The 17,185-nt window shown below is 36.3% G+C and overlaps 1 protein-coding gene across 1 annotated transcript; it reads left to right on the plus strand.

Moving 5' to 3' along the window:
• The first annotated feature begins 8,422 nt into the window (after window positions 1–8,422).
• On the plus strand, window positions 8,423–16,683 carry LOC100888959 (calcium-binding protein SPEC 2C). Its single transcript, XM_030980845.1, has 6 exons — window positions 8,423–8,662; window positions 11,268–11,304; window positions 11,697–11,840; window positions 13,443–13,563; window positions 14,289–14,407; window positions 15,392–16,683. The coding sequence occupies exons 1-6, from the start codon at window positions 8,660–8,662 to the stop codon at window positions 15,418–15,420; spliced, it is 453 nt and encodes a 150-aa protein (XP_030836705.1). The 5' UTR covers window positions 8,423–8,659; the 3' UTR covers window positions 15,421–16,683.
• The last annotated feature ends 502 nt before the right edge of the window (window positions 16,684–17,185 follow it).

Consider the following 17,185-nt stretch of genomic DNA (forward strand, 5'->3'; position numbering starts at 1 on the left):
CTTTCCCTTATTCGTCGTTACTGTCACTAATTTTTAGTGCCATTTCGTTGTCTTTCTTTCTCCCCGGCTCCTCTCTTCTTTTTCTTTCCTCTTTTTTGAACTCTCTCTCTTTTCTTTACTTTTTTGTTCTCTTTTTTTTATCTTCTCCTTTTCCCCCCTTTTTTTCCTTCTTTTTTTCTTTCTCTTTTTTCCTTCTCACTTTTTTTTTCCTTCGCCAATAGGGGGGGGGGGGGGCCGCGGCCGTTTCGGCCCACCCCTGGATCCGCCACTGCAAAGGTAAAATATACATGGTATATACAATAATTAAACATAGGTAACGAAAAAACACGCATTAACAATAAATTATAAGGAAAAAATACAACTATCAAATTGAGAAAACTAGATGAATGAAATGTATATATAAAGGTCAAGTTAACGTGAAAATATGTTTACAAGGGAAACTGAAAGGTTTTGACATTCTTTTTAAAACTTTGCAGCGACTTACAATTTTTAATATGATAGGGCAATTTATTGTATATTTTAGCTCCTGAAACCGCTAAGGTTTTCGTTTTAAATTTGTTTTACATTTTGGAATGAATAATGGACTGTTTAAAGCATAACGAGTAGAATGTAATATCGGTCTTTTACTTATACATGGATTAAGATATGGTGGTGATAGGTCGTTTATGATTTTAAAAATCAAGATGCATTTCTGATATTTAATTCTTTCCTCTAATGACCGCCATTTCAATTTACTCATTAAAACATTTTGGGGTGTAAAATATTCGGCACGAAGAACTAATCGTGCATATCTATTTTGTAATTTTTGCAACTTTGTTAGATTTTGTTTCGAAGTATTTCCCCATACTGAATTACAGTAGTTTAAATGCGGTAGGATAAGAGAATAGTATAATGTAATCAGATTCTTACGGGAAATATAATTGCGTATACGTCTAATGCAGGCAATCGTGCCCGATACTTTCTTAACATCTTCTTTTACATGTAACGACCATGTTAAACTTTTGTCTAGTGTTACACCTAGATATTTCATACTTTCGACTGAGTCGAGTACATTGTCACTGTAACGAATACAAATATTATTATTTTGAATTTTTCTTTTGGAACCAAATAGTATTGTTTTTATTTGCATTTAAAAACAGTCCATTGTATTTTAGCCATTTCAAGATACGGGTAAAATCTTTTAGAGATTGTATTCACAAACTTTATAATCCTTTCCATGATGAAATACTGCCGTGTCATCTGCATATAAGGAAATCTTTGTCTTAGAATGGAGTTGCAGGTTACAAATATCATTCACATAGAGGCAGACAATTAATGGCCCCAGTATTGATCCTTGTGGAATTCCTGATTTCACAGTTAGAAAATTACTCTTCGTCCCTTGCAAGAATACACATTGTTGCCTATTAGATAGATAGGATTCGAACCACTCAAGTTCAACTCCCCCAATACCATACAATAACATTTTCTTAATAATCAATGGATGTGGTATAACGTCGAACGCCTTTTTCAGGTCAAGAAAAATGGCTCCAGTGACCAGACCTTTGTCCATATTGTCAAGTATACCTTCGACTATTTCAGTCAAGCATGTTAGAGTTGAATGCCCTGGTCTAAAATCTGATTGCCGTTCACTTAACAAAGAATGTTTGTTTAAGTAAGAGTATATCTAATTGTGCACTGCTTTTTCAAATATCTTTGACATCGTGGGGAGAATGGAAATAGGTCGGTAGTTAGTTAATTCCATTTTGTTTCCACCTTTATGAATAGGGGTTATTTTAGCAACTTTGAATTCATGAGGAACGTACCCTTTTGACAATGAACAATTGAACAATACTTTTAAGAATCTAACAATATGTGGGGCAGCTATTTTAAGTAGCTTTGGAGGAAGATCATCAATACCAACTGCTTTTGAAACATCAAGCTTGAGTAGTTCTTTTAATACAAAACATTCCTCGATCTCTGTAAATTTGAATTCATGTGCTGTTTGCGGTAATGTTTGCAATGCATTTATATTGAGATGAGAATCATTCGCTCATGTTAGTTGGCTTTGAATATTATTGAAACTTTCATTAAACAATTCTGCTACTTTTTCTTTGTCTACTACAATTTGGTCATTTACAAGAATTTTATGATCAGAATTGGCATCTTTCTTTGGGAGTAGGTTTTTGAGTACTTTCCAGGATTTGTTCATATCATTACCATTTTCAATGCAAAGATTCTTATAATATTGTTTCTTTAACTTCTTGTTCAGTACATTTGCCCTATTTCTGAATTCTTTAAACTTTTCCAAGTAGTCTGTAGTTCTGTGTTTATCAAATTTGCATTTAAAATAATTCCTATCTCTTGCGATACATAAATATTCGGTGGTAATCCAAGGTGACCCCCTAGAACGTTTTCTTACTGTGACATACGGTGCATGAAGATCACAAATGTCTTTGAATTTACATTTGAAAATATTCCACATATTCTCAACATTGCGATTGTTTAAGTACAAATTATCCCAGTTTATATCTTTAACATCATTTTTGAAAGAATTTTCATTAAAGTTTCTAAATGAACGGTAGGTACTCACAAAACATATAGAGGGCGGTGGTTTTTCTTTCAATACAAGGTATATCAATAAATGATCACTTAGACCGATAGACCGTGTGCCACTCTCCAGTGATTTCAAATTATTTGACACAAGAATTAGATCAATAAGGGTTGTACTATTAACGGTTATACGTGTCGGGGTCCTCATCAGCTGAGACAAATGCATATTGTCACTCAGATCATGTATCTGTTTTAAAAGATTATTCTGAGTTAACATATTACAATTTAAATCACCTAATATTACAATATCATTTGATAACATACATATATTTTTCTAAATTAATTTCTAGGTTATTGAAAAAAGCACTTCTACTGTTAGGTGGACGATATACAACTCCAAGATACTTTGGTTTGTGATTGTGTAGTCTTATCTCTAGCCACATAATTTCTATTTCACGGTCTTCAAGATCAGGTCGTCTAATATTCTTTTGTATAAAACATCCAACTCCTCCTCCCTTTTCGTCTCTATCTAGTCTTTCAAAATGATACCCATCAATTTGTAACAATGAATTACAAATGTTTTCACTTAGCCATGTTTCTGACAAGGTCAGGATTTCGTACGGATTTTCTTTCAAATATAATTGCAGATCATCCACCTTATTTCTAAGACTACGAATATTTAAATGTGCAATTTTCAATCCTTTACCCTTTGGAAAGTCATTTATAGAGGTACAGGTATTCGTACTTAAGTCAATGTCTATATCAACAGAATTTGTCAACTAACAAGTCCCTGGTTCAAGCTCACATTTCTATCTTTTACTATATCCTCAACATTCCAAAGCGGCATTTCTAGGAAAATACATTTGGTACCAGGCGCGTACGCAGGGGGGGGGGGGGGGGGGGGGGGTGTTGGGGGGTTAACCCCCCCCTTTGGTATTTTTATGTGTATAAACCCCCCTAAAAAATCCCTAAACCCCCCCCCCCCCCTTTGGATTTTTTTTTTTTTTTTTTTTTTTTTTTTAAATAAAAAAAAAACAAAAAACCCACGGCTGACCTAAGAAAGGTGACCTTAACCCCCCCCCAAGGAACAAAATGTCAAATTTTCAAATTTCGAGACCAAAAAAAAAAAAAAAGTGTCCCTCTTACCCCCCCCCCCCCCCCCCCCCCCCCCCCCCCCCCCCCCCCCCCCCCCCCCCCCCCCCCCCACTGAGCGACTTTTCGGCTGGCTGAGTCGTTGCGATTTTTTTTGGACTACCAAAAAAAAAAAAAAGTGTCCGCTTACCCCCCTCCCCCCCCCCCTTTTTTTGCCGGCGCGATTTTCAAATTTTCCTGAGTCGTTGCGAAATTTTGGACCCGATTTTAAACCCCCCCCCCCTTGAAAAAATCCTGCGTACGCCACTGTTTGGTACATTGCCAATTGTGAAATTGTTCAGTTTTATCATCATATTGTTTGGAAGATACATCTCCACATGAAATATGTATCCATTGGTTACATTTTATACAAAGTAGCGCTTTTTTATTACACTTTACGGGTTTCTCACATATATAACAAGGAAAAACAATGACCATGGTTAAAATGATAAAATAGGACAAGAAAAAAATTGAAATATAAATACAATTAATTTAAAATAACGTTCGTCTCCTTCTCAAATAAATTGAATATAACGTTTGAAATTCTCAACATGAGCCAAGCTGGCATCTGTGGGTGGAGGCTTGGAGTCTTGAAAATGGGTGGAGTCTTGAAAATGTCTTCAAGTGGGAAAATAACAACTATTAGTTGTCAAATCGACTTTAGGGCTATAAAGCCCAAAAGTAATAGTCTTGATTTTCAGACAAATGTACTGAATGGTCATCATGGGTGTCGATCCGTAACTGATACCTATTCATCAGGGGGGGGGGATGATCTATTCATTCATCCCCCCCCCTGATGAATAGGTATTACGTAAGGATCGACACCCATGATGGTCATACGTTTTATGCTGCGCAAAGATTCAATCAGTTTAATCTTGGCCATCACAAGAAGTGGGTTATTGATGAAGACAAATGCTCATGTACCCTTTACAACTCTTTTCATGTATGTTATTACCAAAGAAGAAAAAAGGCCAGTCACTCACTCAATAGTGTCTGAAAGTGAAGTCTAGCAAGTAAACGGGTTTCCTTGCATAATTTGAATATGAGGACACTGCTAACGTTTAAATTTCACAGATAGGACATACATGACATATTCATAATTCCTGCAAAGTTCTACAGAATTTGAGGTTGGCTGCAAAAGGGACATAGTACCTTTAACAGTCGAGAACGGTACAATAAATCGTCTTCTTTTCCTAATAATTTAAGGAAACGTCTAAGCTTCCGCGCTTCGCGCGGTAGGCCTATCACCCACACCCCCTAATGAGCGCGCTTCGCGAACTCTTTGAGTGATTCGCCTGCTCACTACTGCCCCTCCCTAAAATGCCCCTCCCTTACCATTATACATCATTTTCTAAGTGATGGGACTCAAAATAAAGAGTTCACATCTTCCTGACGAAATACTCAATCTTTATGTTACTACTTGAAAGTGTGTCGTCTTATTTCGGAGTTCATTATAATAAAACACTACAGTTTGCAGCTGTCAATATTTCGAAATATATATGTCCAATTCTTTTACTTTATGGTTGTCAAATTTGGCATGTGCGTGCATGTATGTATGCATGTATAAATGTATGTACATGTGTTTGGGTATGTGTGTGTTTGTGGTGTGTGTGTGCGTGTGTGTGCGTGGGTGTACGTGTCTGTGTGTGTGTGTGATAGAGGGTGAGTATGTTTATGTGATGGAGGGGGCAGGGAAGGGGCAGGATTGTTTCAGTAAAATTACCTCCAGATTTGTTTAAGTTTTTTGTTGTTGTAATATATAAGTAAATAACATTTACAATTGACATATTATGTTTAGGTACTTATACGTTTACTTTGTTGCTAAGTTATATTATACTGCAAATAAGTTTGTGTTTAATTGTGTTTATGTCAAAGCATCAATATTGAACACGTTTATTTTATTCAATTGTATGTCATCGTTTGTATTACACATCTGGAGAAATAAAACAAAATTGTTAAAAAATAAATTAAAAAAAGTGTGTGTTGTGTGTGTTGTGTGTGTGTGTTGTGTGTTGTGTGTTTGTGCGTGCGCGATCGCGCGCGCTTGCGTAAATCAGTGTGGGCGTGTGCTCGTGCTAGTGGCTATCGCCGATCATACCCCCTCCCCCCATCAGTACGCCAGCGTTCAGGGGCTCATGTCTTCTCACCCCTATAAAAAAAAAACAGACACGCTTTCCCATTCTCGCACAATATGTCCACGATATGCGCGTATCGCTATTATAAAGACCTCCATTGATAAATACCTCCATTGATAAATAAATACAAATGAATAAAAAGAAGTAAGAATGACATGAATTATGGAAGGTGTGTATGTGATATAACCAATAATCTGCACGTACTGTTAAGAAACACTAACAAAGCCCATGAATGTTTTGCTTACGATATTATTTTTCGATACTATCTTAAAAGATAGATAAATATAAAACGAAATAAATATATTTTTCAAAAATACAAAAATGAGAGATATAACACGTGCCGTAAAGTATTTTGGTGACAATAGTCAAATTACTGACTAATCGCCAATAAACCAAAACACAACAACAACCTTATAGGTGGCAAGCGCAATGTTTATGACATTTGATTCCTGTGAACTGTCCTTTTCTTTGAATGGAATTGTATATATGATTTAATTCAGGTTTTTTTTATTATTATTATTATTATTATTATTATTATTATTATTATTATTATTATTATTATTATTATCATTATTATTATCATTATGTTTTTAGGCAATCTGCATTGAAATTTGATATGGTTTCTTGTAAAGGATTTCTCATTAAATGGAAGGCAGGTAGTGTAATATTCAAGTATAAAGGTCCCCTCCGACAGATTAAATAAATCAAGCACTTAGTGAGAGCGGGAGCGGGGGAGGGGGAGGGCAATCTTAATCCCTCCTGTGAGACACGTCGACATTTCAATTTCTTAGCTTGTTACTGGAGATGAAAGTGTAAGAATTCGTCTTCCAGCTCATTATGTCTCGCCTTGGAACAATCTTTGATAGATTAGTGATTTATCCTCAAACTTTGTATTGATAATGGAGGATTTTTCCAAAATTGTTTAAAAACATGCCTATTTACAACCCGATCTGGAACATACCTCGACATTTCATTTTCTTAGATTATTGCATGAAAAGAAAGCCTCATACTTCTGCTTTCAACTCATATAATTATGTCATGCCTTGGAAGTTGGAACAACCTTTTATTTAATTTCTGTTAGGACAGAAATCTTGGTTAATTTCTGCGACCATTTCCCAAAAGTCACATCCGCGCACCGCATTGCCACTTATTGAACACGCTAAAGAAGTAAAGCGCAAAGTCTGAGCAATAGGAGGGGGGGGGGGGGCTCAAGATAAATCCCTCTTGTGACACACGTCGACATTTCAATTTCTTAGCTTGTTACTGCAGATGAAAGTGTAGGAATTTCTCTCTTAGCTCATATGTCTCGCTGTCATTGTGTGGTGGGATTTTTTTCATTCTCAACTCTCCTGACACTGTCGAGTTGTTTAGGCAGAGACTGTCCTATTTGCAGGCCCAAAAAAAAAAAGGTAAAATTCCAACGGCATTTGAAAGATAATACTAATTTAGAACTTCCCTAAAAAAAGGGGGGTGCTTAAAAATGTCTTTAAGTGGGAAAATAACGACTTTTAGTTGTCGAATCGACTTAAGAGCTATAGAGCCAGTAAGTAATAATTTGATTTTCAGACCATTGTACCGAATGGTCGTACGTTTTATGCTGCGCAAAGATTCAATCAGTTTAATTTTGGCCATTACAAGAAGTGGGTTATAGACAAAATTACCCTTTACAGCTCATTTTATGTATGCTATTACCAAAGAAGAAAAAAGCCAGTCAGTCACTCAATAGTGTCTGACAATGAAGTCTAGCAAGAAAATGGGTTTCCTTGCATAATTTGAATATTAGGACACTGGTAACGTTCAGATTTCACAAATAGGACAAACATAACATATTCATAATTCCTGCAAAGTTATACAGAATTTGATGTTGGCTGCAAAAGGGACATAGTATCTTTAAGGAAGTTGTTATTGAGAGAGCCAAAGTGGATTGGAGATTTAGGGCAGTTTAATCAGATTGCATATGAGATCTCGAGAGGATCAGACCTTTCTGATTTTGGAATGAATGAGGGGTGTTGGCCACGAAGGTGAATTTTCCAGCCACAGCTAGGCTACAATCCATCGTGAGCAATAAAAACTCTAATCCATCCCCTGAAAATTTTAATCGCACCGCCCCCATTTGTGAGCTCCTTTCAAAGAGCACAACAAGCCCTCAGATTAACATTCCATCTCATTCAAAAATAGCAGACAGCTTGATATTATGGGATGATACCCACATTGTTGAGTTGTCCATCTAAAAAGGATTTAGTCCTTCACTGAATTGGTGCTCTTGCTATACATTGTTACCTTTCTTTGCTCCAGTAATCTCAAGCCTCGAGGCAGCAGACAGCAAGAAATTGAGTAACGGATAAAACAACAAAAAGTCCACAGGAGTGGTTGTTAGAAGCTGAAACTACATACAACTTTCATTCTCTCCTAACGAAGGACGATTTTATTTAACAGCGGGTTTTCTTGGACACCAATTTTATCTTTATTAATGAGGTCCAGGGGTCCGCCTTAGGTCCCCTGGATAGCCATTGTGAGCGATAACAACTCTAGTTCATCCCTTGAGATTTTAATCGCACTGCCCCCATTGTGCGCTCCTTTCAGAGAGCACAAACACCCCTCAGATTTAACATTCCATCTCACTCAAAAATAGCAGACACGCTCTTAACTAAAATAACAACAACAACATTCCTAGCATATGGTCACGTGCTTTATTTCAGGAGTTATCACTCTTTCTTGAATAATACTCTTCGTCAGCACTCCACCCTTGCCACTCCTTGAAAGCAAGTCGACTAGAAGAGAGGTTTAGACTTTAGGTACCTGAGATCCAGAGAAATTTTTACTTTCTATCTTCAATTTTGCCGTGTCAATCCCAATTTCTAAGGATGGTAAGTTGTTAAATCATAATTCAATTTTGTTTTCCTTCCTGACATGTGTTGCTGTCGTCTAAAGTTGAGGGCTTCAATAATAATGAGGTATTAATACACCAGTTTAACAAATTTCATTTCGTCATATTTCTCTCTCGAAACCCTGGTCATTCTATTCACCTATTAGGTATAATGGATTGTCTGTGGATGGAATCCAGTAGCATACATTAATTGTTGATACGTAGACGACCCGGCCACCCCCCCCCCCCCCCCCCAACTCAGTGTTATTTAGGGTACGCATATGCGTGTTCCCTCCTTTTGAAACCACCCCCTAAGTCCGGCGTGTAAAGTCAATTTTGTGTATGTACGAGCCGGACTTTGGTGCGTGAAAAGTACCCCTTTACCGGACATTTTGGTAACATGCATGCGGTCATTCCGACCCCGGAGTGGGGGGGGGGGGGGGGGTCAACGATCACTGCTGCAATAATACTGTGCGACCCAGAAAAATCGATACCGAGAATTATCGATGTTTTACATAATTTACTACAATTATAATTAATAAATGACACATATTTGTAAAGCTTAGATCCTCCTCTTTCACTTGATGCAACTCATATATGATGCATATTTCACGCATGAGTGATTAAAAACCATTTGAAGTAAGGAAACCAAAAAGTCATTTGGCGGGCGGTATCTGAATTTCGAAGATAAAAATACACATTTCTAGAAAGTTCAGTTTCTGCCCTTTCATACACCTTAATCAGGAAAATAGAGCCAGGAATAACAAAGTTCTGTTTGTTTAAAGTGATGCTTCAATTTCCATAATTTGATTTAAAAAAAAATAATTTCACTGGCTGCCTGCCGGAGCAACAAGCAGAATTGACAAAGACTTACTCCGTTTCATTGACAATCAGCCATGCATGGAGCGTTTCGTCTATGTCTGATCGTCAACGAAACGGAGTTAAGTCTTTTGTCAATTCCGTTTGTTGCTACGGCAGGCAGCCAGTGAAAATGAATTCGTTTAATTAAATTATGGAAATGCAAGCATCACTTTAAATAAACAGAACTTTGTTATTCCTGGCTCATTTTTCCTGATTAAGGTGTCATATGAGAGGGCAGAAAATGAACTTTCTAGAAATGTGATTTTTTTTCTTTGAAATTCAGATACCGCCCGCCAAATGACTTTTTGGTTTCCTCCCTTTTACTGTAGTGAAAGATACTAGCACAAATCAAAATAGACTAGTATATAGGGTTGAATTTACTAACATTATTTTACTAGATGATTTAATTCATGTTTTTTTTTTCTTCAAAATTATATATTCTACTACAAGTTTAAAAGTGGTCTGGGAGGAGGGACCCCTGAGCTGGCAGAAAAACAAACAAACGTATAGCTCTGTTTAATCTTATTTCACAACGCCCCTATCTTCAGAGTCAGCAGCCTAACATGTTAGCCTATGGAATTTTACCCCCAAAAATCGTTTTTTTTTTTTTTTTTTTTTTTTTTTTTTTTTTTTTTTTTTAAATCATTTTTTTTTGTTTAAACGAAAAGCACATCCACCCCGACGTACGTTCTCTGTAGCTCTTTCATTGGAACCCTCATGTCCCATTCACTTTTGAAAGTTCACCCACCGTAATTTGATCAAAATAGGTTGCAAGCTCGTCATTGCCTATACTACACATTCATCTCAGGTGAGCGCCCCTTTTCAGGTACAAGAAATTCCCCTTACCATCTCTGACAAGTACCCATTCACCTCTTATAATTGCCTATGAGAGGTGTCCCTTACATTTTTGAGAGTTTAAAGTGCTTCTTTTCATTTTCGGTGAGTGCCCTTATTAATATTTGAGAGGTGCTCCTTTAACTTTGTAATAAGAGCCCCTTTTATCATGACGCGTGCTTCTATGATTTCAAATTAGTGCCATTTCTCTCCTAATAATTGCCCCTTTTCCTTCAGTTTGTAATAAGTGCCTTTTAAAATTTCTGGTGAGTGCCTCTTATGAGGTGCGAGTAGTGTCTCATTATTAACTATGCTAATTCCTATATTTACCTTGACACGTGCTCCTTTTCTTTTCTAATAAGTGTCCTTTTAACTTTGGATATGTGACCCCTTTTACTTTTACCATAAGATGCGCTCCTAATTTAAAGCGACTAAGAGCAACTTTTTCTTCAATTAGTACCCAAAGCTCGCTCGATACGCTCGCTCGCATTTTATGTTAATGAATGTTGTTTCTTATTAAAGATCTTTTCAGTCTTTCATGATTAGGATTGTTTTGTCCTCTTTATAAAATGTAATTTTTTGCACTGCGACCCCACAACTCTTTTTTTTTGCTAGCTCGCTTCGCTCGCTCCCAAATAAATATTCAGACCATCACACCCAGCTGCATAGTATTATGCTTAAGCAGTTTCTTGGACCATGTAAAGAAGGAAACAAGCAACGAAATCATCCCTGATAATCTAATCACAATGTAAGGGTATAAGGGCCTACCAACGGTATTTTTTTCGCTTTAAGGTTTCACTTTTACGTTGGTGTATAACAATTAAATGAAGCAAAATACGGCATTTCACAATATAATTCGCTCATCACTAATAATGCTTTTTTAATTTCGTTTATTTCTTTTTTCATTACAGGCTGTCCAATTATTATTTACCGAAGAGCAAAAAGCTTGTAAGTATAGCAACCAGGGGACCGATGGCTTTCAATCCCCTCCTAATGAGTATTATGCACCAGCGCATTGACTTGGTTTCGAACACGGGACCTCCCAGTTATGAGACCACTGCTCTACCACTGAGCCATCACGCCTGCTTGCAGCTTAAAGATTGCAATACTGAAGAAATCAAGCAAAATAACGCCTAATGATGAAATCAAATTCTTATGCAGTCCAATAATTTCTAGTCATGTAGAAGTATTTGATTTTATTTCGTAATTGCCAGTCTTTCGCTAGTTATTACGTATATTACTCGATGTTTCCTACACACATCTTCTACTCCTTTCCTCCCCTGTCTGACTGACACCATATTTACACTTTATTTTTAATTTTGTTATTTTACATCTTTTAGTATTCAAAAGCTCCTTCAAATCAGAAGACACGGATGGCGATGGCAAAATCACTTCTGAAGAGTTGAGAGCAGCGTTTAAATCAATTGAAATAGACTTGACTCAGGAAAAGATTGACGAAATGATGGGAATGGTTGATAAAGATGGTGAGTTCATAGTGAAGACTTAGGAAATGACAACGAAATAGATGATACAACTGACCACAACACGTAAATTGAACTTTAATAATTTATGACTTAAAGCATAAAACAATTTTTTATTTGATATGGGTTGCAAAATCTGTAAAAGAAGTTTAACATGTTAACAATGAATTCTGTGATTTTAAAACAGTCAATTGGAGTGCTGGTTTTTCATTCCGTGTTAGAGTTCGTCACACGACAGGAAGCAGCCAGAAAATAAACTGAAAAGAAGATTTCTTTAGGTGATTTTAAATGATATTTCAAAGATGTTTAATTGGTACTTTTCGGTTCACAAAACATATACCTTGGACTCAAGAATACTTTATATCTTTTACATAATTGATGTCAAATAAATAAATAAATAGCTAGCTTGAACGTCTGTTCATGACGGATTATAAAAAGAGGTAATTAGGTCAACAATATTGTAGTAAAATGTAAAATTAATTAAAATAAAATAAAGTGTAGTACACAATTCTATTTTCTGTGGTGAAACGAGAGCTTGCCTTTTTGATTTGCTATACATTGTTCTTCTTTATACGAAGTAAAAAGCATTCTTTTAGGACAGTCAATGATTGGCTTGTTTTTCTTGTTTATGCACAGGTAAATACATCGCTTTGCTAATATTAAAATGTAATTAATTGTTATACTGTGTGGGTGCTTTTCTAAATGTCCCACTATGACTGTGATATTTCATCAAGGAAAGATAAGTCAAACATGGACAACAAAACGTTGGTTTAATTCCAAAACGTCTGATCATAGCTACATTGCCATTGCACATGTTTTAAAGTTTCTGAATTTTTGCAGCCAAACGGTCATTCTGGAAAAGGCTTTATTTTCATTTTGAAAAGCCTTTACTTAAAAAACAGAATATTATGCTGAACTTTATTAGTGTTTTTGTTTCAACATTTGTATCGGTCACAATTGTTCGTACTTTACACAATACAGTATCACTCAAATCATACTCTTTGCTTGTTAACGAAACGAGCTCAGAGATTACTCTCTTTTTATTTCAACATAAGAGTGTTTACTTTTTATCACCTTAAAGGTGACCAGATCTGGTCATGCGATTGCATTGTGAAAGAAACGTTGTGGAATCGATCAGAAAAGGTTGATCATCTAGCATATGAGTATTGGTGTGTACTGCAAGGTTCTGGAATCATCAAAATGATACGAAATTTAGCCCAGTCTTGGTAAAGTTGCAAGCATTGTACAAAAAAAAGATGTATGGGACTACGAGGTCTCTATCCAGTCCGGATAGATATATTAACTTACCAAATATATCAATTAGTAGGCAGTGTTTCCCGGCAAGCTGTGTATCATCACGTATTAGTCAAAACATTATTTCACATGATTGGTCATTAGAGCTTCCATTTCATTTTTTGAGAACACGGCGTTTCCAAAACTGGTCTCTACTTTTAAGATGTCTAAACTCATTAGGCATTCAGTATTTAAGTGAATCATCGGATCTGATCTTCGTACATTGAATCGAGCTGTAAGAATACAAGATGAATCACTATTCGAAAAGGACTTGTGTGAGAACTAAGAAGTCTATTTTTTTTATTCGGCTAGGTAGCAAAGATATGGACTTTTCTGAGTTTTTGATGAGGAAGGCAGAACAGTGGCGCGGAAGAGAAGTACAATTAATTAAAGCTTTCGACGACTTGGACAAGGATCACAACGGATCCCTCAGGTAAGCTGAACAGTGATATAGTGATAGGGTAGTCTTAAGGAGTGAAAGGGTATAAAAAGGGGTGCTTTCAGAGTCTTTTATGAGGATGGCAATAGATGTATTAGGTAAATTAGAAGAAGAAAAATATCCAATGGATAGTCCGACCAAGTTTCCGCTGCTGGAGAAATGTGGACAATTATGGGATCAATTTCTTGCTTAAGACGAATGTTAAACAGCGTGTTATAGGATACCAAATCCCTGATGATGACCCTCCCGCTCCCCTCCCTCCCCCGCCCCTCCCCCTCTCTCTCTCTCTCTCTCTCTCTAAAACTATCCAATACTTGCGATGTACGATCTACCACCTGGGAGAACATACCCTATATATTCTATAGGATAGTGCAAACAGCTGTTGTTTTAGGGATGACAGTTATCCGGGTATCAGTAAATTTGTATCACGGGTTAGTTGTCTGGATAGTTTTGTGTTTTCAGTCTTTGCCCGGGTCGTGATTGTCCGGACGGATGGAGATGATTATTGTGCTTGTTATGTAAGAGTAGATCAATGACCTTATTTTTATTTTCTATATGGTATGGTCGAGATCAGATTTAGCACCTCTGCTGGATCAATATTCAATACATTTAAAAGAATATTCGATAATTAAGTCAATGACTTCAATGGAATAATCCAAATTTGGAGAAAGTGAACTCAATATAGGCCTATTTGTTATTTGTTAATTATTTGCTTGCAGTCCTCAAGAGCTGCGTACAGCGATGTCAGCATGCACCGATCCACCGATGACGGAGAAGGAAATCGATGCAATCATCGAGAAAGCCGACTGCAATGGGGACGGTAAAATCTGCCGTGAAGGTGAGTGCACTTTGGAATGATATTGGGAGGGGCACCGATCTTACTCTTAAAATGAAATACGAATTTGAAAGGCTGCTGATTAGAGAAAGGGTTTTGGAGGGGGTCCAGGCGTTTTTTTTTCTTTCTCGTCCCTTTCCCCCAATTTCAAAACCTCAGTCAGCTGACAGTATAAACAGATTCTCATTTAATACACAATGAGCCTTCGATAATTGGTCCCAAACATTTAGAAAAAAGACTTGATGCATGGCTGATTGTCAACGAAACGGAGTTAAGTCTTTTGTCAACTCTGTTTGTTGCTACGGCAGGCAGCCAGTGAAAACGAATTCGTTTAATGAATTATGGAAACGCAAGCATTACTTTAAACAAACAGAACTTTGTAATTCTTGGCTTATTTTTCCTGATTGAAGGTCATTTTTCCTGATTGAAGGGTCATATGAGAGGACAGAAAATGACTTTCTAGAAATGTAATTTTCTCTTTTTAAAATTCAAATACCGTTCGCCAAATGACTTTTGGATCCCTTTTCTTCAAATTGTTTGTTAATCACTCATGCATGAAATATGGATCATATGAGTTGCATTACATGAAAGAAGAGGATCTAAGTTTTAAAAAATGTGTCATTCATCAGGCGCGGATCTACGGGGGGGGGGGGGGTTAGGGGGTTTAAACCCCCCCCCCCCCCTTGGGCCGCCAAAAAAGAAAAAAACAAAACAAAAAAAAACGCACACTGGAGAGAAATCGCCTCGCCGCTACGCGGCTCGTGGACGATGCTCCGCTTCGCATCGCCATTGGGTCAAACCCCCCCTTAGCAAAAAGCTAGATCCGCCCCTGTTCATTAATTATAATTGTGATTAAGTTATGAAAAAAAGGTAACTTGCTTCGACGTATATACATGAAGGCCATTTTTGGTGAGAGGATGCTATGCTTTGCGTTGTCTTGTTTCTTTTCATTCACTGCATATTTTTTTCTCCTTTTCTACCTTTCAGAATTCACGAAGTTGATTCACTCGTCTTAAGCTACTCGGTGAAGATGATGAACGTTATCTTCTACTTCAACATCGACAACTTGTCCTTCTTATTTTCTTTGAGGAATCTCCGGGAGAGGGTGACATAATCGTCTCGTATAATTTTTCTTATCTTGATTTTATTATGTTCCGGTGGTTTCTTTTTGAGTTGTCACATTATGGTTTGTATTGTTTGTCTTTTTTCAAAGAGTGGTTCGAAATTCACTTCACATTATTTCTTTACATTTTAATCATTATACCAAGGATGCCTTTACAATGTTTGTGTTCTCCTTCCAGGAATAAATGTTGCGTTTTTTCCATTTCTTCTGAAAGCCAACTATTGGTATTGCATTATATGATACCTTTGACATCATGATTTTGTTTATTCGTTTTTTAATTGTATCATAGTCATCGTGATTGTGGTTAGGATGGAGGTCGACTAACACCAAAGAATATCCATTTCCGAAAAGTGACATGGTACACAAGGGAGAAGAGGAATTTAACTTTCTTAATTCTTGATAGGCGGTAAAAGCACTTATCTTAAATTATTTTAATGGCCTTTCATCTGGAGGTGTCGTGGGCCATTCACTTGATTCATTGAATTAAATTGAATGGTTGATTGATCATACTAAAAATGGCAGCATGAGGGCTGAATTACATTCATTCTTACAATAATTAAGAGCACATGTAATGAATAGCATTGTTAAATTAATTAACTATCACACAACACTTGCAAGAATACATTCAAAGATAAAATTAATAAGATAAAACATTACGACCAAAAGAAAACCTTTCAATCTGGGACTCTAGGAAGATTAGAGCCATTTAACAATGTAATGGTCCTATAGAGCTATTCATCTGTATTTTTCTTAAAGTAATTACAATTATTGTTATGTTCATGTGTATGTATTATGTTTGTTTATACGGAAAATGAAACCAAACCAATCCAAGAGTTGAGAGCCCGGCACTAACATCCTTTGGCAAGGCATTAATCCATAATTATGTGCCACTCTCCACCCAGGTGTAAATGGGTACCTGGCAATTGCTGGGTAATGATAATTGCAGGGCCCGCAGAAACAGTAGTATTAATACTGATGTTGCTAGCCTGAGTTAACAAAATTGCTTTTATTATTATTATTATTATTATTATTATTATCATCATTATATGGCGATATCACTTGATAAAGTGGAGGAAATGGGTATTATGTAAACAATTAAAGACGATGCAATTTATAATAATGCAATGTTCACTAAATAAAAATCTGCTAAACAATATTCTGATATTACTACCGTCCAGTTTGTATGTCTTTGAAAAATAGATTTATAGTAGTTTTTGGAAATGTACACCTTTAATTTATGTAGTTTATTTGCTATAAAGAATTAATTAAAACATATATCACAAACGTTACCCGCTTCGTTGACAAAATGGTAATGACAGAGATGATGATGATTATGATGATGATGATGATGATGATGATGGTGATGATGATTATGATGATGATGATGATGATGATGATGATGATGATAATGATGATGATGATGATAATGATGATGATGATGATGATGATGATTATGATGATGATGATGATGATGATGATAATGATGATAATGATAATGACGATGATGATTGTGATTATGACTGTCCACCTCATGAATAAAAGTTGTCTTCATGTCTTATGTCTTAATTTATTTCAACATTCAGAACTACTTTGCATTCTGCACAGATATATTGGTAGTTTTTAATCTCAATTTTTCTTTCAAGTTGGGGGTGGGTGAA

The sequence above is a fragment of the Strongylocentrotus purpuratus genome, unplaced genomic scaffold, assembly GCF_000002235.5.
Source record: "Strongylocentrotus purpuratus isolate Spur 01 unplaced genomic scaffold, Spur_5.0 spur5_scaffold_11, whole genome shotgun sequence".
Classification (NCBI taxonomy): Eukaryota; Metazoa; Echinodermata; class Echinoidea; order Camarodonta; family Strongylocentrotidae; genus Strongylocentrotus; species Strongylocentrotus purpuratus.